This window comes from Acipenser ruthenus, chromosome 16, assembly GCF_902713425.1.
Source record: "Acipenser ruthenus chromosome 16, fAciRut3.2 maternal haplotype, whole genome shotgun sequence".
Classification (NCBI taxonomy): domain Eukaryota; kingdom Metazoa; phylum Chordata; class Actinopteri; order Acipenseriformes; family Acipenseridae; genus Acipenser; species Acipenser ruthenus.
Genome location: NC_081204.1, coordinates 15,352,195 through 15,377,162, shown reverse-complemented (window position 1 = coordinate 15,377,162; position 24,968 = coordinate 15,352,195). Strand labels below are relative to the sequence as shown.

Here is a 24,968-nt window from a genome sequence, read left to right as displayed (position 1 = left end):
TTTGAATTTACTGAAGAGCGTTGCATCTTTTGAAGTAATTGTAAAATCATTTTACAAAAATGTGGAGATTTATACTGGGTTATGACCCTGACTGAAGATGTCATTAGCAAAGGGGGCCGGTTGTACTGAGGTCAAACAATAGGTTGCGTTTTACTAAACATTTTAAAACTAATAAACAAACAATTACCTTAATGAACATTATCGTAGCATGTTGCTTAAAACACAATATATTCATAATAAAGTTGAGTTCTTATCTATAAACAGTAACACGTTTAAAGCTTGGGACTCGCTGTCTGTAGCTTGTTGTTGTTGGGTGTTGTTTACAGTATCGTCAGCATATTTTAAGTGATCGGCGGAAGCTGAAAATACTTTTTTAAAACACACTTTTGTTATACCAATATAGTATTGGTGAGCAATAGTTATTTTGTTTGAAAACCAGGCTTTAATCACTGATAATAGGTGAGTATATAAATTATTGTAGATAGTAATTCATAGCCAGCCATCATTTTTGTGTTTTGAGCGTACTACATCAGCAAAAAAGTCAGGAATATGAAAAAAGCAAATACAGTAATACATATAGGCCTATTAATGATAAAAGCGTTTTTTATTAGGCTACATTAGGCGTGATTCGGGCAAACATATTTAAAATACATATTCATAATCTATATCAATTGGCCTAATTGTACTCATCTTTTTGTGCACATTCCCCACTAGCGGATCATACTATTGGTACCCTATTGCTGCATGGACACTGAACATTAAGCTATAAATGTGTTGTTTATATAATACAAATTATACATGTTTCAGTCGGTTAAACTGAATACATCAAACGTGTATTTTTATTATTATTATTATTTAAATATAAGAGTAACTTATTGTGTGGCACTTCACTACAGTTTTTGCAACATTTTTATGAATAAAACAAATCCAGTCTCTTCAGAATATTTTGTTCCTCAACCATAATAAATGAGAAAAATGAAAAAAGGTGCTGCATATTTAAATTACAGGCTACAGTCTTAGTCTACCTAGAAATTGCTTAATATTGTGTATCAACGATACAAGGTAATGCTATAACGTACATAGTGCAATTGTCAATTTTATATAATAATTTAAAATATTGTATATAGTTCTGTATTCTGTTACATTTTAGCAATGCCTTTCACTTGAGACACTGGGTTATGTGGGTCTACAGTAGGGGAGACCGGGGAAAGTTGTAACAGTTTTTACATTTTGCATCATTTCTCAGAAACCATTTAAGCTGGTTTTGCCATTTTTTTTATACAAACAACTTGCATCTGTCTGTTACAAAGTTCCACAGTTTTTATGTTTGTAGAGCTAATATAAAGACCGCAATATTGCTTCAAAATGCAAGGAGTCAGGTGTTACAACTGACACCATGACCGGGGGCAGTTGTAACGGGTTGGGTTCAAATGTAACACTTTGTAAAGAATAACAAATAAATAACAACATGTTTTACTTAACTAAAAAAGGGATATCTTTATTCAATAAGATATATATTTATGAAACTCAAACAATGTCCGAGGACGGAAGGTGCCCACTTGAAGACCCCAGAGATGTACCCTACTCAGCTAAATCCAGACAGCTGTCATGCTGATGCGCTGGGGAGGCCGCACTGTGGTTGATCCCCGGAGCCAGCATCGCAGCCGTTGTGTGTGCTGATGCGCTGGGGAGGCAAAATAAGCTGATCCCTGGAGCCAGCATTACACTTCAGCCATTAACACCAGACAGAAGGATATCTACATCATCATATGGAAGGAAACGTAAATGGATGGAGACGCAGATGGATCACATTAGTTTACTGTAAAGCTACATCTTAGTTGGTGCTTATCTTGGCGAGAGCCGAGTTCAAATCAGCATGAAGTTTTAACATCTACTCTCATGTAATGGAAATCATAACCAACAATGTTTTGTAATTCGGAAGCTACACACACACACACACACACACACACACACACACACACACACACACAATTACTATCATTCTTATTTAAGACACCTCTTTACTTTTAAAATTGTTTCAAATCCACTTTCTGCTATTTAATAGGAATAAATGAAAAAGGCCATGAACACAGAGGATAGGCTACTGCCAGTTTTCTCAACACTTGTGTTGTCGATATCAACTATTAACTAAGTGCAGGATTGTCTTACACAATGCGCAATTTATGATCCTGCTTATGGGGACTCAGTCCGTAATACAAATCTACAGCCTTCAGTAGATATTCTGCTGTTTCCCCCTGCTCCTCAGTGAAGACTCAAGTTGCACTACAGTAGCCTATGAGGTAGTTTACTAGATCCTTCCTCAGCTAACATCTTTCTGGCCTTAGAAAATCTGGACAATGTTATATGGCAAATATCAAATGATTTTGCCAGATCGCACTGACTTTCCCTCATTCTGCACTTCACTGGATGCCTTCTCCAGGATGTGTGTCATGATACACTCTTACTTGTCTAACTCTTAGCATACTGAAAGCAAAATAATGAATACAAAAATGAGCTAGTGTTGTATGGGGTCAATTGTAACACTTGTTACAACTGGCCGCAACACTGGGAGCCATTATTAAACTTCATGTTCTGGCAAGAAACAACAAAACTTCAATCAACTGTGTGAGTTTTAAGTACACAGATCAGTGATAAAAAAATGTATAGGTTTGGATTCATGAACTGGGGAACTCAGGAATATATCACAAAAATAAAGTTGGTGAAAAAATGTAATTACCTACCTCAAAAATCGTTTTTTGTAGATAAAATCTTAAGCCTTAAACACAGGTAGTTTCTTTTCTAGAGGCAGGCAGGGAACCTAACAGAGCAGGTACAGAGTGAGGTTCATCATTCTAGCTTGTTTCAGATCCACTTTTAATTTTAATAATTTTCAGACGTCATTTCAGAGAATAACGGAGCTGTCTTTGTTTTAAAATGTGCTGTATAAACGTAGGACGAGCAAGTGTACTGAGTTAGTCTTATACTTCATAGCACTAAGTTAGTCCACCTGAACAGGATCATCTCACATCCGATTTGGTGCACTGCCATCAGCATCTTGTTTAGTCAGATTTAACGGATGATTCACCTGTGGCGATTATTGTCTGGTATACTGCAATCGGGATTAACAAGTGTACTAACTTTAGTCTAACCCAGTGGACTAAACCTGCTTTATCCGCTAGTAAGACACAAGTGGACTAACTCTGGTACACTGCAATTGACCCATGCAGTTTATTTCTGTATTCAGAAAGACTTTTATACCCGTGTGTACATAGTTTTTTTTATACCTGAGACCTTTTACTTCTCACAATTGCCTAAGTCCTAAATGTGGACATCTGCACTTCAAAACCATTTTATTACACCGTGTAACAATTATTATTATTTTTTGGTTCCTGGGTAGTAAGTGTTATTTCCTAATTGCTTATGCCTCAAAAGTATAGAAAATGGCTATTATTTCCCCACAAACTTTGCTTTTGTGACCAGGAAAGTGATATTTTGAAATTTACCTTGCAGGACTTGATTGCTTGCAATATATATATTGTATTTTTTGTTCTGTAAATGCTTTGGCATTACTTTGTCATGCCAATAAAGCTAATTTTGAATTTGAGAGAGAGAGAGAGAGAGAGAGAGAGAGAGAGAGAGAGAGAGAGAGAGAGATAGAAGGAAGAGAGAGGGAAGGGGAAAGAGAGATAGAGGGGGGAGAGAGTGTTAGGGACAAAGAGAGGGAGAGCAAGAAATAGTAGAAGAGCACCCAGTTGTACAAAAGTGAGTTTCTAGTGAGTTCCTGTCTCCTTATCTCTGCAGGCTGGGGGGGTGTCATCTCACAGGGGATTACTGTGGTGACCTGGCCTCTGCTCTCTGTACAAACCAGTCAACCCTGAGAGAGCTGGACCTGAGGGGGAATAACCTGGGGAAATCGGGAATGAAGCTGACTGCTGCACTGAAGCATCCAAACTGTAAATTAGAGAAACTGGGGTAAGTAAACACTCTGGAATGATTTCACTTAATTTAAGGTTCGTAGCCCCTTAAAATCAGACCCAGACACAAGAATTTGAAGTTTTTTTTATAGCACTTCTGTGCTGTTTTATTAATTAAAGAAATTAAAGCCAAAAAGAACAAAAACAACAAAACAAAACCTAACTCCATTCTTAGAGCGCTAACTAAACTGTTCAGGAACCTAACTAACAACCTGGACGGCTAAGCCGTTTACCAGTTACAAAACCACTTCTACACATAACCACAACACCCAAAAGGTTTAAACAGTACCGTTTACTTACTGCCAGCCTCTAGCCTTCACACTGACTGCAGACTACCCAGAACAAACGTATGTCCTGGTTTAAATATCTGCCTGCTAATTGCAGGCAGGTATTACTGCTTTTGGCCCCTACATCTTTTTCCCTTCCTCCCTCTGGTCTGTTACAATATATATATATATATATATATATATATATATATATATATATATGCGCACACATACACACATTTCTTTCTATACAGCAAAAGGGCAGGGTGCTCAGATTCTGAACCGTGCTGTAGGGTGCTCAGATTCTGAACCGTGCGGCAGGGTGCTCAGATTTTGAACCGTGTGGCAGGGTGCTCAGATTCTGAACCGTGCGGCAGGGTGCTCAGATTCTGAACCGTGCGGCAGGGTGCTCAGATTCTGAACCGTGCGGCAGGGTGCTCAGATTCTGAACAGTGCGGCAGGGTGCTCAGATTCTGAACCGTGCGGCAGGGTGCTCAGATTCTGAACCGTGCGGCAGGGTGCTCAGATTCTGAACCGTGCGGCAGGGTGCTCAGATTCTGAACCGTGCGGCAGGGTGCTCAGATTCTGAACCGTGCGGCAGGGTGCTCAGATTCTGAACCGTGCGGCAGGGTGCTCAGATTCTGAACCGTGCTCTGTTGTCAAGACTGCCTTCTTTTTCCGATAGCAATTTCATCCAGTGATACAATATATACGTGTCTGCGTTACCATGTGCACATGTCTGAGTTACCATGCTTCATTATTATATTTATTACGCTAAATATATTGGATTATGCATCAAACTTGTCATACTGTTATTCGCAATTCAGTTACTGTGGTGCAATATACTGCTAAAGACTACGGCTTACTACTAATACTGTACTCATATTACTATTATGCATGTAGTGTATGGAAAAAGGCAAAGGGTGTATACTTTTAGATGCTTTTAAATGCGTCTACCTTTAATTTTAGTCGCTATGCTTTATGCTTCATAAAGATTGGCAAGTGTGACCAGAAATGGGGCATGGCTAGGGTTCCACTTGTTTTGGGCTTTATTTGAAGAACAAGGTCGCTATTGTTCTGTCAGAAATCTGGCAACCCTGTGTCAGATCATATACCCAGAGCAGAGCCGCACTGCACAGGCCAGGAAAGTGTACAGAAGCACAGTACTGAAAGACTGCCCTCAGACCCTCGTAGCAGACTTCACCAACACAGGAGTAAACAGCATTAAAACAAACCTGGTGTGCCACACTGAGCACACCATTGCCTGACACATGCTGAAGCACAGCAGTCCTAGGCTGCAAGAGGCCCTGCTCAGATTATTCAACCTCATTCTGAGTGGGGGCTGCGTCCCTGACATATGGAACCAGGGGCTTAGAACCCCAATTCACAAAAGTGGAGACAAATTAGACCCCAACAATTACACAGGCATTTCCTGCAGTATCATTAACACCCGGATACTGGCCTTCCTTACTGAGCACAGTGTCCTGAGTAAGAGTCAGATTGGCTTTCTACCAAACCACCGCACCTCTGACCATATTTACACCCTACACACCCTTATCAACAAACACGTCCACCACAGAAATAAAGTATTTGCTTGTTTTATAGACTTAAACAAAAGCATTTGACTTAATTTGGCATCCAGGTCTATTCCTCCAAATTCTTGAAAGCGGTGTAGGGGGTAAAGTCTATGACATCATTAAGTTAGTGTACACAGAGAATAAGTGTGGTATGACAATTGGCAACCAAAGAACAGAGTTTTTCACCCAAGGTTGTGGAGTGAGACAAGACTGCAGTCTGAGCCCAACACTGTTCAACATCTACATTAACGAGTTGGCCTCAGTGTTCTGCAGCCCCTGGACTCACTCTACATGACGAAGAAATTCAATTCCTGCTCTATGCAGATGACCTGGTCCTGCTGTCGCCCACAGAGCAGAGGCTGGAGCAGAGGTTGCAGCAGAGCCAGCAGAAAGAGGGAGTAAGGGAGGAAATGGGAGGGTGGGAGCATGAGGAAAAAGCAAGGAAAGGGAAGGGGGAGAGGAGGGCAAGGGAAAGGGAGGAAGAGAGAGAAAAGTTGGAAGGAGATAGGGGGAAAGAAAGAGTGTGAGCCACAGAGAGAGAGATAGACATGGAGAAAATAAACAGAACAAGACAATCAAATAGATTAAAATCTACCGCAGTTCCTGATTTTAATCTTGGCAGCAGCAGAGCAGCCAGATGTACAGAACTGAGTTTCTAGTGAGTTCATGTCTCCATATCTCTGCAGGTTGGAGTGGTGTGGTATCACGGGGGATTGCTGTGGGGACCTGGCCTCTGCTCTCTGTACAAACCAGTCAACCCTGAGAGAACTGCAGCTGGGATGGAATAAGCTGGGGGAATTGGGAATGAAGCTGACTGCTGCACTGAAGCATCCAAACTGTAAATTAGAGAAACTGGGGTAAGTAAACACTGGGTGTTTGTGTGAATATTACATTACTGACAGAGAGGAATGACAAGGGGAAAGACATAATAGAGGGGAAAGATAGAGAGATGGAGAAAGAGAGAGAATTAAAGGTGGAAACAAGAGAGGGGGAAGAGAGCAAGAGAGCAGGGAGAGAGAATGCAGGGAAAGAGAGACAGAAGAAGGAGATAGAGGGAAAAAGAGGGAGGGAGGGAGGGAGAGGAAGAAAAATGGAGGGAAGGTGGGAGAGGAAAGGGAGGTAGAGAGGTAATAGAGGGAAGGTGACAGGGAAGGAGTGAGCAGAAAGAGAGAGGGAAGAGAAAGCAAGAAGGAGGGGAAGAGAGAGAGCAGGGAAAGAGAGTGGGGTGGAAGAGAGGAGGGAAAGGGAGGGAGGGAGGGAGGGAAAGGGAGGGAGGAAAAGACAGGGAGAGTGAAAGGGAGTAAGAGAGAGAACCGGGGGGCTCCCGAGTGGCGCATCCAGTAAAGGCGCTCCTCGCAGGATGTGCCCTATAGCCTGGAGATCGCTGGTTCGAATCCAGGCTATGTCACAGCTGACCGTGACCGAGAGTTCCTAGGGGGGCGGCGCACAATTGGCTGAGCGCTGCCCGGGTAGGGAGGGCTTAGGTCGGCAGGGGAATCCACGGCTCACCGCGCATCAGCGACCCCTCTGGCCGATAGGGCGCCTGTGGCTCTGCAGCGGAGCCGCCAGATCTGTGTTGTCCTCCGGCACTATAGGTCTGGTAGCATTGCTGTGGATCTGCAGTGCGAAAAATGACGGCTTGGAAGGAGCACGTTTCGGAGGACGCGTGTTTCAGCCTCCGTTTCCTGAGTCGGCGGGGGGGTTGCGAGCGGTGAGCCGGGGATACAGATAATAATTGGGCATGCTAAATTGGGGTGAAAACCGTGGTAAAAATAATTGGCGACGACTAAATTTATAAAAAAAAATATATATATATATATATATAAAAAAAAGAAAAAAAAGAGAGAGAACCGGGAAAGAGAGAGTGGCAGGAGAGAGGAGGGAAAGATAGGAAAATAGAGAGGGAAAGGGAGGAAGGGAAAGATGGAAAGGGATGGAGAGGGAAAGAGAGGGTGGGAAAGATAAAGAGAGAGGGAGGGAATGAAAGAGAGAGGGAGAAGAAAAGAGGGCGGTAGAGAAAAAGGGAGACAGAAAGAGGGAGACAGAATAAAAGAGGGGAAGGGAGAGAGCGGGGAAAGAGAGAGGAGGTGGGAAAGATAAAAAAGAGGGAGAAGAGAGGGAGGGGAGATGGGGAGAGGGACAGATGGATGGAGGGAGGGAGAGAGGGAGTGGAGGGAGGGAGGGAGGGAGGGAGAGAGGGAGAGAAACAGAGGGAAAGATGGAGTAAGGGAGAGGGAATGGGAGGATTGGAGCGTGAGGAAAAGGGAGGATGAGAGGAGGGAGAGGGAAAGGGAGGAGGAGAGGAGGGTGAGGGAAAGGGAGGGAGAGAGAGAAAAGAGGGAAGGAGAGAGTGGGAATGAAAGAGTGTGAGGGACTCAGAGAGAGAGATGGACATGAAGAAGATAGACAGAACAAGACAATCAAATAGATTAAAATCTACCACAGTTCCTGATTTTAATCTTGGCAGCAGCATAGCAGCCAGTTGTACAGGAGTGAGTTTCTAGTGAGTTCCTGTCTCCTTATCTCTGCAGGCTGAAGCGGTGTGATCTCAAAAGGGATTGCTGTGAGGACCTGGCCTCTGCTCTCTGTACAAATCAGTCAACCCTGAGAGAACTGGAGCTGAGAGGGAATAACCTGGGGGAATCGGGAATGAAGCTGACTGCTGCACTGAAGCATCCGAACTGTAAATTAGAGAAACTGGGGTAAATAAGCACTCTGGGTGTTTATGTGAATATTACATTACTGACAAGAGGAATGACAAGGGGAAAGAAAAAATAGAGGGGAAAGATAGAGAGAGGTGGAGAAAGAGAGATAGATTGAAAGGTGGAAAATGAGAGGGAGGGAGGGAGATAATAGAGGGAAGGAGAGGGTGGAAAGAGCAGGAAAATATAGAGAGCAGGGAAAGAAAGAAAGAGTTAGGTGGGAGAGAGGAGGGAAATAGAGAGGGAAAATGAGGAAGGGAAAAAGAGAATGGGATAGAGGGAAAGGGAAGGGGGAAAGCAAGCGAGAGGGTGGGAAAGATAAAGAGAGGGAGGAAAGAAAGAAAGAAAGAAAGAAAGTGAGGGAAAGAAAGATAGGGGAGGAGGAAAAAAGGGAGGGAGAGGAAAAGGGAGAGACAGAGAGAGAGAGGTAGAGTGAAAGAGAGGAAGGGAGAGAGAGTGAGGAAAGAGAGAGGGGGAGAGAGCAGGGAGAGAGAAGAGGGAAATAGAGAGGAAAGAGTGAGAGGGGAAGAGAGAAGAGAGAGAGAGAGAGAGAGAGTGAGTAAAGAGAGTGAGTGAAGACGCTCTAAAGATGAACTCCTAAATTTATAAATCTAATTCATATAAAAATAATTCATGATTTATTCTATTGAAAATGGGTTTGTACAGTTCAGCATTTGGATGTAAAACAAAAACTCCAGAATTTATAAATAGCACCAACAATCTGGATATAATCATACTCCATGGAAGCTGGGCCCACAGGCTACAGGGAGTTCATCTCGCGCTCCCTAAAGAATGCCCAAACCAAATGGGGCAGAGACTCAGGGGGCATCATTGTGGGATACAAAGACTCTTTAGCCCCCATAAATAGAGGGGAGCCCTGTTAGGAGAAGAGCAGCAGACAGCAGAGCTGACAGCAGAGCTCGCTGCCCAGTATGTAGCTGCCTGCCACAACCTGAGAGAAACATGGGGAGAGAGGATGAAAATAGAGAGTGCAAAAAAGCGGAAAGGAAGGGAAAGAGAGCGGATAAGGGACAGAGGGGAAAAAGAGAGAGGAGGTGGGAAGATATGAGAGTGGCAAGTGAGGGAGGGGAGATGGGGAGAGGGATGGAGGGACATACAAAGGGAGGAATAAAGAGAGGGAGGGAAATGGAGGGACAGAGAGGGAATAAGGAAGAGAGGTGGGAGAGTGAGTAAAAAGGAAGGAGGGAGAAGGAAAGGGAGGGTGAGAGGAGGGAGAGGGAGGGAGGGAGAAAATAGGGGAAAAAGAGAGAGAGGGGGAGAAAGATGTAAGGAAAAGGGGGAAAGAGGAAAATGGAGAGAGGGAAGGAGAGAGAGTGAGAGAGAGACATGAAGGTAGACAGACAGAACAAGACAATCAAATAGATTAAAATCTACCACAGTTCCTGGTTTTTATCTAGGGAGAGTAGGGAGAGAAAAGAGAAGGAAGGAGAGGGGAGAGAAAGAAAGAATGAAGAGAGGGAGGAGAGGAAGGAGGAGATAGGGAAGGGGGAAAGAGCGATAGAGGGGGAAGAGAGTGTTAGGGACAAAGAGAGAGAGAGAGAGAAATAGCAGCAGAACAGCCAGTTGTACAGAAGTGAGTATCTAGTGAGTTCTTGTCTCCTTATCTCTGCAGGCTGGGGCAGTGTGATCTCACAGGGGATTGCTGTGAGGACCTGGCCTCTGCTCTCTGTACAAACCAGTCAACCCTGAGAGAACTGCAGCTGAGAGAAAATAAGCTGGGGGAATCGGCAATGAAGCTGACTGCTGCACTGAAGCATCCAAACTGTAAATTAGAGAAACTGGGGTAAGTAAACACTCTGGGTGGTTGTGTGAATATTACTGACAGACAGGGATGACAAGGGGGAAGAAAAAATACAGGGGAAAGATAGAGGTGGAGAAAGAGAGATAGAATGAAAGGTGGAAAATGAGAGGGAGGGAGGGAGATAATAGAGGGAAGGAGAGGGTGGAAAGAGCAGGAAAAGAGAGAGAGCAGGGAAAGAAAGAAAGAGTTAGGTGGGAGAGAGGAGGGAATGTTTGTGTGAATATTACTGACAGATAGGAATGACAAGGGGGAAGAGAGAATACAGGGGAAAGATAGAGAGAGAGATAGAGAAAGAGAGACAAAAGGTGGGAAAAAAGCAAGAGGGGGAGAGAGATAGAGAGCAGGGAGTGAGAGGAAGGAAATAGAGGAAAAAGGCAAAGAGTGAGGGAGAGGAAAAAGGAGGGAGAGAATAGAGGGAAGGAGAGGGGGAGGGAAAGAGAGAGTGAGGTTGGAGAAAGGAGGCGTATGTGTGGGGAGTAACCTCAGCAAAGTATTCTGTAGTATTTTAAACCAAATAATATCCCAATATCTGATGACACAAAATACCATAAACAAGAGCCAGATTAGATTCCTTCCCAAACACCACACCACTGATCACATGTTTACTTTACAGACACTCATAAACAAACAAGTAAACAACACCAACAAAGACTAATTATTTGCTTGCTTCATTTAAAAAAGGCATTTCACTCAAATTGTAAAGCATTGTACCTCAAATTGCTACAAGCAGGAATTGGTGGAAAGGTTTATGACTCAATTAAATCCATGTGTTCGGAGACACAGTACAAAGTAAAAATAGACAACAAACAAACAGGTTCCTTTAGGCAGGAGAGAGGAGTGAGACAGTAACATTTATATCAGTGGTCTGTCTGGTCTGTTAGAGCAAGCGCCCACCCCAGCCTCGTCCCTGGCCACACCACAGTGAAGAGTCTGCTGTACGCAGATGACTTAGTCATCCTATCCCCAACACAGGAAGGCCTGCAGCACAGCCTGACACTCCCGGAGACACACTGCTAAACGTGGGCCCTGGAGGCTAATCTGAATAAAACACAAATTGTGATTTTCCAAAGAAAACCTAAGAAATAGCCAGGAAAAAGTATGTCAGTGAAGTCTAGGGCCCAACCCTGAGTACAGAGTACACACAGTGGGACAAAACAACCACAGAAACCACACACCTGCGCTTCTGTAAAGAGCTACTGCACTTACACAGAGAAGCCCCAAACAATGGCTGTAGAGCAGAACTAGGGAGAGTGCCTCTGTTGATCCCCATCCAGAAAAGAATCACCCAATTCTGGCTCCACCTGGGACACAGCAGCCCAAACTCCCTCCACTTCCAAGCCCCTTGAATCCTCTCTGAGCAGTACAGCTAAACCCTCACTGCAGTCCTACGTCACACCCCTGTCCACTAGACATATCCCATTGTGCAATGAGCCGGCCAGATGCTTCCGGAATTTAAGCAGGAGTAGAGGAAACAATGGCGAGTTCTTCATTTTAATTTAATTTAATTTAATTTAGGGTTACAGTTGTTAATGAAAACTGATACAGACAAAAACGTTAAATTAAATTTACATAAAAACATTAATAATAATAATTATAATAATACGCCCAAATAACAAGAATGTTTTTTTTTGTATTCCATTGCTATTAGACCAATAAGAACAGGAGAGACCCACCTGTGGCTAAAAATGAGTAATAGCATTGTCACCTGCCAAACAGATATCTACCTGTGTGCAGCCTTCATCCCCCCATCGGACTCCCCTTATTACAAGGAAGACACCTTCCACAATCTCCAGACAGAGATCTGCCACTTCCAGGCCCAGGGAAGTGTGCTGCTCTGCGGTGACTTTAATGCCAGAACAGACACTCTGCCTGACTTAACATTAACTCACAGGGGAACAGCCACATATTCGGACAATCCCCTCTATACCACACGCACATGACTACAAACAGGAATAGCCATGACAGTGTGGTAAACAAAAATGGGAGACAATTATTTATTCTCTGTCAAGGCCTAGGCCTATATATCATGAATGACAGGATCAGTAAGGACTCTTTAGGTAGGTTTACATACAGTTCAGCTCTTGGTAACAGTGTGGTGGACTATGCCATCACTGACCTAGACCCCTCCTTTATTAATACATTCACTGTCAGACCACAAACCCCCCTCTCAGATCACAGCCAAATCACTGTGTTCATAAAAAGAAAAGAGCAGATCAACAACACACAGACACAGCCCTATAAGCTGTACAGTTTAAACCATTCCTACAGATGGGCTCCAAACAATACAGAAATATACAAAGAAGCAATTGGCACCAATGAAATAGAAACCCTAATACACACATTTCAAAACACACAGTATCAACACACAAAAACAGGAGTAACTCTGGCTGTAAAAGATTTGAATAACATACTTAGAAAAGCAGCAGAAAAATCTAACTTAAAAATAGTAAATTGTAAAAATCCAAAAGAATAAATTAAAAGAAAAGTGGTATGATGAAGACTGTAAAACTAGAAGGAAAAAACTAAGACAGCTATCCAATCAAAAACATAAAGATCCAGACAGCCCAGATTTACACCTCAGATACTGTGAGACACTTAAACAATACAAACACACTAAGAAATAAAAAACAAGACCATATTAATAAACAACTCAGCGAAATTGAGGAGTCAATAAACCAAAATCATTTTTGGGAAACCTACAAAAACTGGCCATCCAAAATGGAAACATTTGGAAAAAACTAAGAAATACAAAACAAAGAACAACAAACTCAAAATTCCATTTGTGTAAAACAAAAAAAAATTAGAGTCCTGTATTAAGGACAATCAAACCCCCCTAGACACCCCAATCACGGTGGAGGAGCTGAATAATAAACGCAAGGCCCTCAAATCAAAAAAAGCAAGTGGGCCTGACAGCATCAATGCTGAGATGCTGAAACACAGCAGCCCCAAGCTGCAGGAGGCCCTGCTCAAACTCCTCAATCTCGTACGAGACCTGGAACCAAGGGCTTATAACACCCATATATAAAAGTGGAGACAAATTCGATCCCAATAACTACCAAGGCATCTGTGTGAGCAGTAATCTGGGGAAGGTGTTCTGCAGTATCATTAACACCTGGATACTGGCCTTCCTTACTGAACACAGTGTCTTGAGTAAGAGTCAGAGTGACTTCCTTCCAAAACACTGCACTTTTCACTTTTGATCATATTTACATCCTACAAACCCTAACAAACAAACACGGCCACCAAAAAAACAAAGGCAAAATATTTGCATGTTTTATTGACTTTAAAAGGGCAGCAGTGTAGAGTAGTGGTTAGGGCTCTGGACTCTTGACCGGAGGGTCGTGGGTTCAATCCCCGGTGGGGGACGCTGCTGTACCCTTGAGCAAGGTACTTTACCTAGATTGTTCCAGTAAAAACCCAACTGTATAAATGGGTAATTGTATGTAAAAATAATGTGATATCTTGTAACAATTGTAAGTCGCCCTGGATAAGGACGTCTGCTAAGAAATAAATACTAATAATAATAACAAAGCATTCGATTCCATTTGGCATGAAGGTCTACATTATAAAATTCTCCAAAGTGGTTTAGGAGGTAAAATATATGACATAATAAAGTCGATGTATTCAGGAAATAAGTGCAGAATAAAAATGGGCAACAAAATAACAGAATTCTTCAAACAGGAGCGTGGAGTGAAACCAGTCTGAGCCCAACACTGTACAACATCTATATCAACAAGTTAGCAATGGTGTTGGAACAGTCTGCAGTCCCTGGTCTCACTTTACACGACAAAGTGAGTCCTGCTGTCCCCCACAGAGCCTGTCACGCTAGAGCAGTACTGTCAGACCTGGGCCTTGACAGTCAACCTGGACAAGACCAGAGTTACAGTTTTCCAGAAAAAGGCCAGAGCTCATGGAAGCAGGTACCACTTCACTCTAGGCAACACCACCCTAGAACACACCACACATTATAATTACCTAGGCATGACTATTAGTGCGTTAGGGAGCTTTAACCTAGCAGTGAATGCATGAAAAGAAAAAGCCTGCAGAGCTTTTTATGCCATCAAAAAGAGGCTGTACAAAATAGACATACCTGTTAGAATTTGGATAAAAATATTTGACCATGTTATCCAGCCCATTGTACTATATGGAAGTGAGGTATGGGGTCCAGTCAGTCAACAAGATTATATAAAATGGGATAAACATCCAGTTGAAACCCTGCATGCTGAATTCTGCAAAAACATATTACAGGTACAGCAAACCATGCATGCAGTGCTGAATTAGGCTGCTACCCACTGCTCACCAACATACAAAAAAGAGCACTAATATTCTGGATACATCTAAACAGAAGTGAGCCAGACTCACTGCAGTACAAGGTCCTGCAAACCCAAGAGCTCAGACCAGAAAAGTGTCCCCTCAGCCAGCTGGTCCTGAAGCTCACTACACTAACCTACACTAACACTAACCAGCTTCAGGAGAGCACTGCTAAAGCACTGCCAATCAGAGTCAACCAAACTGTAAAACAAATCAAAAGGTCCTATTTGGATCATTGGGACAAAGAAACAAAACCCCCAAATAAACTTGCTATCGGACCCTAAAAAGAAACTTTACCCTAGCAGAATATCTCGCCACTGTCAAAGGTATAAAGCAGAGGCAAATCCTGACCAAGTACAGGCTCAGTGACCACAGCCTGGCCATTGAAAAAGGCCGACAGAGGCAGACCTGGCTACCCAGAGAAAGCAGGTTATGTGGTCACTGTGAGACAGGTGAGGTCGAGATAGAGATGCAGTTTCTTCTACATTGTAATAAACATGCCCAAACAAGGGACATATTCTTTAAAAAAAATCATTACTCCTCTCCAACATTTCCAACACATGATGGACCCAGAAAAACTGGCAGTCATACTAGGAGAGGGACACACAGCCCCACTGGCTGCCTGGTATGTAGCCGCCTGTCACAGCCTGAGGGACACAGAGTGAGCGCTCTGTACAGGCTGAGGCACTGCTGGGGAGGGAGGGGGGTTATTTAGGGCTGTTTAGTATTTAATGTTTCAATATTTAGTTCAGTGTCTTTGCCTTGTTTTGTTTTATTTACTATTTGTATTGAAATATGTCTATAATATTTACTGTTCCTTTGTAAATGCTTTGGCAATACTGCCGATGTAAGTCATACCAATAAAGCAGCTTTGAATTTGAGAGAGAGAGGGAGCGGGGAGAGAGAGATCAGTGAAAGAGAGCAGGGGAAAGGGGGGAAGAGAGGAACATGTAGGGAGGGGTAGAGAGGGTGTGAAAAGAGATAGAGGGGGAAGAAAGAGTGTGACAGACACAGAGAGAGAGAGATAGACATGAAGGGAGACAAACTGAACAAGACAATCAAATAGATTAAAATCTACCACAGTTCCTGATGATTTCAGTCTTGGCAGTAGCAGAGCAGCCAGTTGTACAGAAATTAGTTTCTAGTGAGTTCCTGTCTCCTTATCTCTGCAGGCTGGAGGGGTGTGATCTCACAGGGGATTGCTGTGGTGACCTGGCCTCTGCTCTCTGTACAAACCAGTCAACCCTGAGAGAACTGCAGCTGAGAGGGAATAAGCTGGGGAAATCGGGAATGAAGCTGACTGCTGCACTGAATCATCCAAACTGTAAATTAGAGAAACTGGGGTAAGTAAACACTGAGTGTTTGTGTGAATATTACATTACTGACAGGGAGAAATGACAAGGGGAAAGAGAGAATAGAGGGTAAAGATAGATGGAGAAAGAGAGAATGAAAGGGGAAAAGAGGGGGAAGAGAGATAGAGAGCGGGTGAGAGCAGGGGAGAGAGAAAGCAGGTAACAAAAGAGAGATATTGAGTGAGGGAGTGAGATATGAGGGAAGGAGAGAGTGGAAGAGAGCAAGAGGGAGGGAAAGAGAGTTGTTAAGAGAGTTGTAACCTGAGCCCAACTCTCTTTGACATCAATGTCGATGAGTTGGCTACAGTGCTGGAGCAGTCCTCTGTCCCAGGGGAAGCTCTGATGACACTCAAATTAAATCCTTACTCTATGCTGATGATCTGGTTCTGTTATCTCCCACATAGCATGGGCTCCAGCAGAGTTTGAAGGCAGGAGGCAGTGTGGTCCAGTGGTTAAAGTCCAGGGCTTGTAACCAGAAGATCACCGCTTCAAATCCCACCTCTGCCACTGACTGACTCACTGTGTGACCCTGAGCAAGTCATTTAACCTGTGGATGAGATGTTAAATCAATGTCCTATTGACTTGCATTTTACAACGCAACAAAGTATGGTGTGGATGTACTTGATCAAATTGCACGGCAGCATTCTGTCAAAGGTGGTTCTCGCAGGTGGCCTTTGGCTGTTTTTTATAATGTTTTGGGTCTGGCTTTTGTTCTGTACAAGGAGTGCACCGGGAACACAATCACCCGGAGGGACTTCATTTTGCAGCTAGCCCTGGAGCTACGACAGAAAAATTTTGATCAGAGAAGCGCAAGCCAGCTTGCAAATGCCCCTCAACCTTCAGCCAGCGCTGTGCCCACTGACACACGGAAGAAAAGACAATGCCAGGTTGCTAAATGCAACAGAAACAAAACTGGATGTCTGTGCCCGTTGTGAAAAGGCAGCCTGTGGTACATGCACTGGTAAAGTTGAAAAGCGTATTTTCTGTGTGGATTGTACTAATTGTGTATTCGTGCTCCAGTGTGGTTACTGGCTCTGTGAGCGTCTGCACAGCAGTCTGGTGATACACAAGAGTAGTTAATAAACAACATGGACAAAGACTCACGGTTTACAGACAACAAAACTCTGGCTTCGCCTTCGATCAGCATAAGGTTGTTTACTAGCTCGGCTGCGTCCCGTTTTATACTGCTAAACTCCTCCCTTGCAATCAGGTCTGCCCCACGATCTCTGCAATCGTGTAGTTAGCACAGCTGATCAATAGACCCCTCATCGAGATGGTCGACTTCCGGTTTTGTCCCAACCAGGAAGTCAGCTGGTCTTCGTAAAGATGTATTACTCGCCTTACTTAGCACCCTCTTGGGTTGGGAGGTGGACTTACACCTCTGATTCTTTCTCTCCTCGTCACACTTGCCCAGGGTTATTAAGTAGCAGAAAAACCTGTCTTGTAAAAGACAGCATGTCCTTAATATTTTCATTCCTACAACCTAATGTTTTTAATGTGAGATACTTGTTTCCCGTATCGGGCCAATTTTCTCTCCAGCATTCCATTCTGTAAAAAAAGGCAGAACATTCTATATTATGATTTTTTTTTTACAGGGTTTACTTGGGGTGATACCAGAATAAATTCACCTTTTAGAGAGAAGCCTTCCTCGACCAAATGATTAACAAGCGACACCTCTTTTAGAAATATTACAAGGTCCTTGTTCATACGAGATGCCAGCCCATGGCCAGATTGAGGGGGAGAAGGAGGGAAAGAGACAAGGTGGGTGGGAGGGAAAGAGAAAGGAGGAGGAAAAAAGAGGGTGTGATAAAGAAGGATAATAACATAGACATGGAGGGAGGGAGGTAGGGAGAGACAGGGATGGAGGGTGAGAGAGAATGAGTGAAGGAGGGGTAGCTAGAGGAAGAGAGACAGAAAGGCAGGGAGGGGGGAAGAGACAGGGAGAGAAAGAGATAAGGAGAGAGGGGATACAGGGTGGAGAGAGGAGAGGGACAGGGAGAGGGAGAAAAAGAGATGACGAGACAGGGAGGGAAGAGGGAGAAAGGAGAGAGGAAGTGATGGAACGAGAAAGGGAGAGACAGGGATGGAGGGAGAGAGACAGGGATAGAGGAAGGGAGAAGCTGTGTTGTGTTTGTAACCCTCTGTCTCTCAGGCTGTATGGTAATCAGTTCAGTGAGGAGGGGAAGAGGAGACTGAAGTCCCTGCAAGAGGAGCTGAGGAGATCAGGGCGTGACATGACTGTGGAGGTATGACATCATAGGTGTTATTCTGTTCTGATGTTCATGCTGTATTATCCCCAGTGGGTACTTGAAACATGTCCCGCATACGTCAGTAACAGCACATTATAAAAAAACTATTCCTGAGCGCTGTTTCACCTCAGATGCTGTGTGCTAATTGGAAATTGATTAAACAGGCCTGTCCTTTAAATATCAACATTGTCTTTACTTAAAATAATAATACAGTTTTAAAAAATCCACCAAGCTGCTGCATTCAGTCTCTCCATATTGATTGAGTGACACTGACAGATACCAATGATTTCAACAGATTTCAATTAATTTAAAGAGAGGATCAGATTCCAAACCAACACATTCTCACTGTAGCACTGTGTCGTGTGTTTACCAACAGTTTTGAGTTGTAGAAGAAACGAGCCAACAAGGCAAACAGAAAATCAACAATAGCTATCCAAACAGCTCTAACAATGACATCTCCTTAGTTCTGAAGGATTCTGGATAAAAGAACATACTGCCCCATTTATAACTTCCTTCTAGAATGGTAAAATCATTCCACAACCAATAAGGAGCATGCATTACATTTACAAGCTATTTTTCTGCTGAGTTCCATGCATTCCATTGCACCACAGAAACAACAGCTTTCAACTTAGATACAGACAGACAGACAGACAAGTTCAACATTGAGATACTCAGGGAACGCAATGCATAGGAAATTGGAGCTTGTGATTCATTTCTATAAACCAACCCCATACCCACAGATATATGAAGGGACATTGTTAACTTGTCATTGCTTCTTTTTCTTATCCTCAATAAAACAAGCATTGATAAGCCCTGCTGTCTCCCCCCAACTTCACTGAAGCAAACTCTATCAGCTGGGGGAGGCTTGAGGGGTTGGTTATCGTTCAACAGATGAGAATTATTACTTTACCAGATACAGGTGATATTGTAACTCTGCTCAAATCATTTGATCAATGGTATTGCTGTTCTGGTATAACATGCACAAAGAAACTGGGTGTGTGGACTGGAAATAATAAAATGCTGCCTGGTATATTTCTGTGTTCTACCGGGTATTGCTTAAACAGTTAAATTGTAGAGCAATTGGAAAGCAAGCAGGACAAACATTCAAACGAAATATTGTGGTAATCCTGTGGTTATTTATGTAGGGATAGGGTTTTATTCAGTCTCCTATCAGTAATTGTATTTGTAATAATAAGTGCTGGGATATACTAGATTCAGAGATCCTCTTCAGTGCTTACAGAGGGGTATTGTTGTTAAGATCACTGGAGAAACAAGCAAGTGGCTTCTGATTTAGTACCAGGAATGTTTAATATTAGAACTTAAAGCATTGTTTTTATATTAGGCTGTAGCTACATGTTTTTTTACAGTTCATTTTTTAATCTGGGTATTTCTGTTTCAACAGCAAGCTCAAGACAGAGCTAGTTCACAGCTTCTTTTTACCTCTATACCCAATGCTTTGTAAACCCCTGTGCTATTAAATCTCTTAATACTTGTACAAAGCTCTGCTAACCTGGAAGGCAAAGCCCCTTCGCAGCAGCCTCACTGGGCCTGGTTCTGGGTCAGCCCTGCAGAAAGCTCAGTGGAAATGTCTGGGCCTCACAGCCTGCTTGTGTCAGTGGAGTCTAAGCCAGCTTCGCTCAGACTTGTCAGTGGAAATGTAGTAAATAAGGGGCAGTTGTAACTGGTGTTTGTATCTTTCATTCTAATAGTGGTTTGTAGTAAAAGGCTCTGTGAATCAGACTGACTGATTTTAATGCAGAGGGTACCCCTGGGGTGCAGGGGGTGGGGGGGTGCTTGTCTTAAAGGGACAGTGTAGCTAACAGCTCAGGAGAGTTGGGAATGGAATGTTTCCAATGTGATGGTGTGGCAGGGTGCCCCACCCCTGTGTGTATTTTGTGTTTTATGTTGTCTGTTATATGTATTATTATAGTGGTGCACAGAGTGTGGGTTATGTAATACAGGTGATGTAAAATGTATATTTGTATTTAGGCACGGGGATTGCACAATCACTTCACATGCAGATTAAAAGGGGTATTTGTATGGGGGCACGGGAAGTGCACAATTAGTCCACGTGCAGTCTGTGCCAAGATTCATTAGCAATTGAATCTTGGCACAACTTTATAAAATAATGAATGTTTCACGCACATGGTGTTGGCTGTTCATGAGTGGAGAACGGGAGAGAGAGAGGAGAAAACTAATTATAAAATCATAACAATTGCTATTCGTGCTGGAAACACGAGCACAATGTTTGTTTGTTTGAGTGTTCGTTTTGTTTTCGAATAAACCGGTGCAACAGCGCATTCCCTTCATTTCACTTGTAGTGCTGTGTGTTTATTCCGGGTCTGACGTCACCGCTCAAGCCAGCCTGTCACAGATGGATAATGACTCCTTCATTGAAATGAACAAATGATGGATTTGTAACTGTCTGATTCTCTCTCTGTCTCTCTCACAGGTGTAAACAGTCCAGTCAGGAGGGAAACAGGAGCTGCAGAGATCTACAGACTGGATACAGCATCTCCACACTGTGAGGGAATAAGAGACACAGAGACTGGATACAGCATCTCCACACTGTGAGGGAATAAGAGACACAGAGACTGGATACAGCATCTCCACACTGTGAGGGAATAAGAGACACAGAGACTGGATACAGCATCTCCACACTGTGAGGGAATAAGAGACACAGAGACTGGATACAGCATCTCCACACTGTGAGGGAATAAGAGACACAGAGACTGAATACAGCATCTCCACACTGTGAGGGAATAAGAGACACAGAGACTGAATACAGCATCTCCACACTGTGAGGGAATAAGAGACACAGAGACTGGATACAGCATCTCCACACTATGAGGGAATAAGAGACACAGAGACTGAATACAGCATCTCCACACTGTGAGGGAATAAGAGACACAGAGACTGGATACAGCATCTCCACACTGTGAGGGAATAAGAGACACAGAGACTGGATACAGCAGTATACAGCGCAATTGTGACAGGGAGGCCATCCCTCCCATTTAACATATCTGTCTGTATTCTGTTGCTCATCTAGTAGGACACTTGAAAACTCTGCGTATCTGTGGCAGGGTGTAACCCTTCCCGGGATATTGAAAACTCTGCGTATCTGTGGCAGGGTGTAACCCTTCCCGGGATATTGAAAACTCTGCGTATCTGTGGCAGGGTGTAACCCTTCCCAGGGAAATACACCATAGCGTGTTTATTTACAAAAATAACAGTGGCACGAGGACCAAAACAAACATACATATTTCAAACAAATCACGTCTGGACCTCGTCCAGCACGAGTAGCAATTGTTATCTGTTTTTCTGAGCTTTCGCTTGCTCCTTCTCTGTTCTTTCACTCCCCTCTCTGAGCGGCTGCTTCGCTCTTTTATATTTATGGTCATCTCCACATTGGTAACCACTTAATCAATTTGGAGATGTGCACATTACACACGAGTCTAGAAGGATGGGGAATTTAACCCCATCCATGCTGCAAAACAACAATTATTATTATTAAAATAAACACAGACAATCTCCCAGGAAGGGTTCCACCCTGCCACAGTATCCGTAACAAAGCACATTCCACTCGCCCATGTAAACATAGATTTCATGACAGTGGACCTCATACCCCTCCACTTTGCTGGTGGTGATATAATAGTCATGCGTCTGTCTCATGGGTATCTTGTGTTTGAAGCACTGCCCTTCTCCACGTTACTATGAATGCAAGTGCAGACCAAACAACTTTCCCCATATCCACAATATCTGTTCCCAAAGTAACAAACACCATATCATGATCTGAAAACCAACTAAGCAAAATCAGCCCAACTGCCCTCCTCCCCTTCAAAAGACTGTGTTATGCCATGGAATCTGCAATTCTACACAACAGACTGTTATTCTAGTACATTGTAAAGATTCATATGACTGCACTGTTGGGAGTCCACCTGTCATGCATCTTTCCCTTATGAAGCTCATAGGGTTTTTTGTTTTTCCTCTCCTGAGTGCAGGCCACACTTGGACCAAGACAGAATGAACAAGCTCTTTGTTTATTGATGCTATTTTTCTTTTTTTTGTTAAAGCTTTATCCTGTAAGCGCTTGTGGCAATGTATTGTGAAAGGCGCTATATCAAATAAAGATTGATTGATTGCTTGATGTACCTATGTCTCACGATCAACCACACATATCCACTTCCTCTCATGTTGCACTGCATGCAGATCCCCACCCCCTACCCACCAACCTGACAGCACATCAAACATGTGGATGCCCATGGCAGTTGAATTTGGTCGCCTGGAGTCGCCGCCAGGGAATACCGCCTTCCTGCTACTGGCCCAAGTTGCCACTGGTGGGCAAGAGGAAGCCTCTGTTCCCACCCCAGGACTTTGAAAGGGACTTTTGGAGTTTTAAGGGAGAGGAGGACATTGGGCCATGTGTACTGCGCACAAGAATGTGATGGGGTGCCCACCCCTTGTGTATATTTATATATTATTTTGTATTATTGTTTTTATTATTAATATAATATTGTGTTAGTGTGCGGGCGGACGAAACCGTACATTATTATTATTATGTGGCCGACGAAAAGCCGGCATTATTGTTATTATTTGGCAAGGATATGGTTACTTCCCCATCCTTAAATAATCCTGTGAGAATGTGGCTGAAGCCTTAATAAGGTAGTTGTTTGATCAATGGGTAGTTAAGGCTCCAGCCATAGGATATAAGAGACCGCCTCAGCTCAAGAGAGGAGTGAAAACAAAGAGACAATTGCTACCGGTGTTAGTATTGCAGAAGGTACTCGTTTTTGGGTAAGAGAGTTATTATTTGTTTGTTTTGTTTTGGCCCACGTGCCCTTTTCTTTGCTGCTTTTGTAACTGTGTTTTTGTTATTTAATAAATACATGGCTGTGGCCGTTTTAGCCCTGTGCTTTGTTTTGTTTTGTACTGCTTCCTGGGTCCGTGATGTCACCACACCTGCACACTGCAACCACTTTGCCACACCCCCCAACTCCCTGGCATAGCAGTAGACCTCATACACTTAGTGGACCATGATGATGGATGTCTCTTGTGTTATCTGCAGAGTTGTATGTTGTTCATCTTAACTGATGATGGCTGTCTGTGGTTGCTTGTTTTGCCTTGTCCCTTCAACTGCTTGTAAGCGGGGCAGGGGGAATGCAGAGTTGAAAACCTAACATCACATTTCCCTGCTTTTGTTGTTTCAATAACAACCTTAACAGATGCATGAACAAAGTTTTTTGCTTTCCTTAATTTTTGAGAAATTATCAATTTTTATAATCAGAAACAAGATAACGTATACTTTTATATGGAGAAGTAAAAGTGCCTATATTTGTAAACCTTAACCTAAATATTATTCTTAGTATGTATATTGGAAGCAATGTTGTCTTTCTAAACAATGAGATGGATCAGGTGTTGTATTAGATCCTTTAATATTCTAAGGTCCACAAGAATAAATGTGTATAAAAGGTTTAGAATATTGTGATAGTAAGTATTGATATGTTCTATAAAACAACATTATGTGTATAAAACAGTGTTGGTATGGTCTTTGCTACAATACAACCCTGCAGTGTATACTGTACTATAGTAGAGTATATAAGGTTTAAAACCCTACAATATAAATTCTAATACACACTATAGTATCTACTACAGTATAGTAGTACAGTATTCACCATAGTATCTGTATTACATACCACAGTACAGTACTGCAGTGTTCACTATAATAATTATAAATACCAGGGGTAGTCTGCGGAAGGCAGCAGAAGGCCGTGGTGAACGGTGCTTAGAGCCCCCAAACCTATTTGCTAATTCACATACTTTTGTCTAGCCTTGGCACTAAAGATTACCATACTGACCTCAATTTGATTATATCGCTTTACATAAAGCTGTCTGTTATTTCTGTTTCGTTCTTTGCTTGTTTGATATTAATCATTTCACAATATCCCTTCATTTCGTTCTTTGATAATTTGTCAATGTAAAATTGATATTTTTATTGGCGATTGACCGAATCCTGACTCTTGAGTGTAACATATATATTGTGTAGATGACCTGGCCAAATGTTTAAATTGGACTATAGCCACATTCCCTGTGTGTGTGTGTAAATGAATCATACACAATAGTTTATTTCATATGGAATATATACAAATGTACAAACTAATACAATATGGAAAATACATTCAGAAAAAAATATATTATTTAATTGTATCATTAAAATATTATCAATAAACTAGAAAAATATCATTCAAATGTTGTTGGTGGATTTGTATTTTTGGTATTTCTGTCAGTGTTTTGGTAAATTGTCAATTCATTTTTTTTCTTTCTTGGTTTGAATTGTTTCTTGTTGTAAAGCTATAAAGGCATCTAATTGGTGGTGTGTTGTTTGAAGGGAGCACACCAGTTGCCTCTGAATGAGATTTGTGATTGGATGAAACCGAGGGTGAAATTCTCAACAAAAAAGTGCAGGTACTCATATGCACAGACGTTTAAAAATGGAGACAATTTGAGTGCCAATGAATAAATACGTTTTGGTACACAATACATTTATAAATACAACATAAGCCTTAAAAAAATAACTGATCAATTATAACCAATTCACTTTAAACAAAGAAGCTGAATATACTGAAAGATTTGTACCCTCTGCATGTATCACTCAGTCATGTAGTGTAATATAACACCTAAACTAAACCATATTACACTATGCAGTAACTGCTGTAGA

General features: G+C 42.6%; 1 protein-coding gene across 4 annotated transcripts in view; it reads left to right on the top strand.

The window, feature by feature from the left end:
- LOC117412421 (NACHT, LRR and PYD domains-containing protein 3-like) overlaps positions 1-23,165 on the top strand; it is a 65,521-nt gene extending 42,356 nt beyond the window's left edge. For 2 of the 4 annotated variants that reach the window (XM_058988897.1, XM_058988895.1), the window contains 7 exons: positions 3,802-3,972; positions 6,504-6,674; positions 8,349-8,519; positions 10,153-10,323; positions 15,825-15,995; positions 18,157-18,250; positions 20,706-23,165. In XM_058988897.1, coding sequence (XP_058844880.1) covers positions 3,802-3,972; positions 6,504-6,674; positions 8,349-8,519; positions 10,153-10,323; positions 15,825-15,995; positions 18,157-18,250; positions 20,706-20,711 — 955 coding nt within the window. In that variant the 3' untranslated portion in view covers positions 20,712-23,165. Of the gene's footprint in view, positions 1-3,801; positions 3,973-6,503; positions 6,675-8,348; positions 8,520-10,152; positions 10,324-15,824; positions 15,996-16,408; positions 18,251-20,705 lie in introns of all 4 variants that reach the window. The other 2 variants (XR_009307470.1, XM_058988896.1) reach the window with 2 other exon arrangements.
- The last annotated feature ends 1,803 nt before the right edge of the window (positions 23,166-24,968 follow it).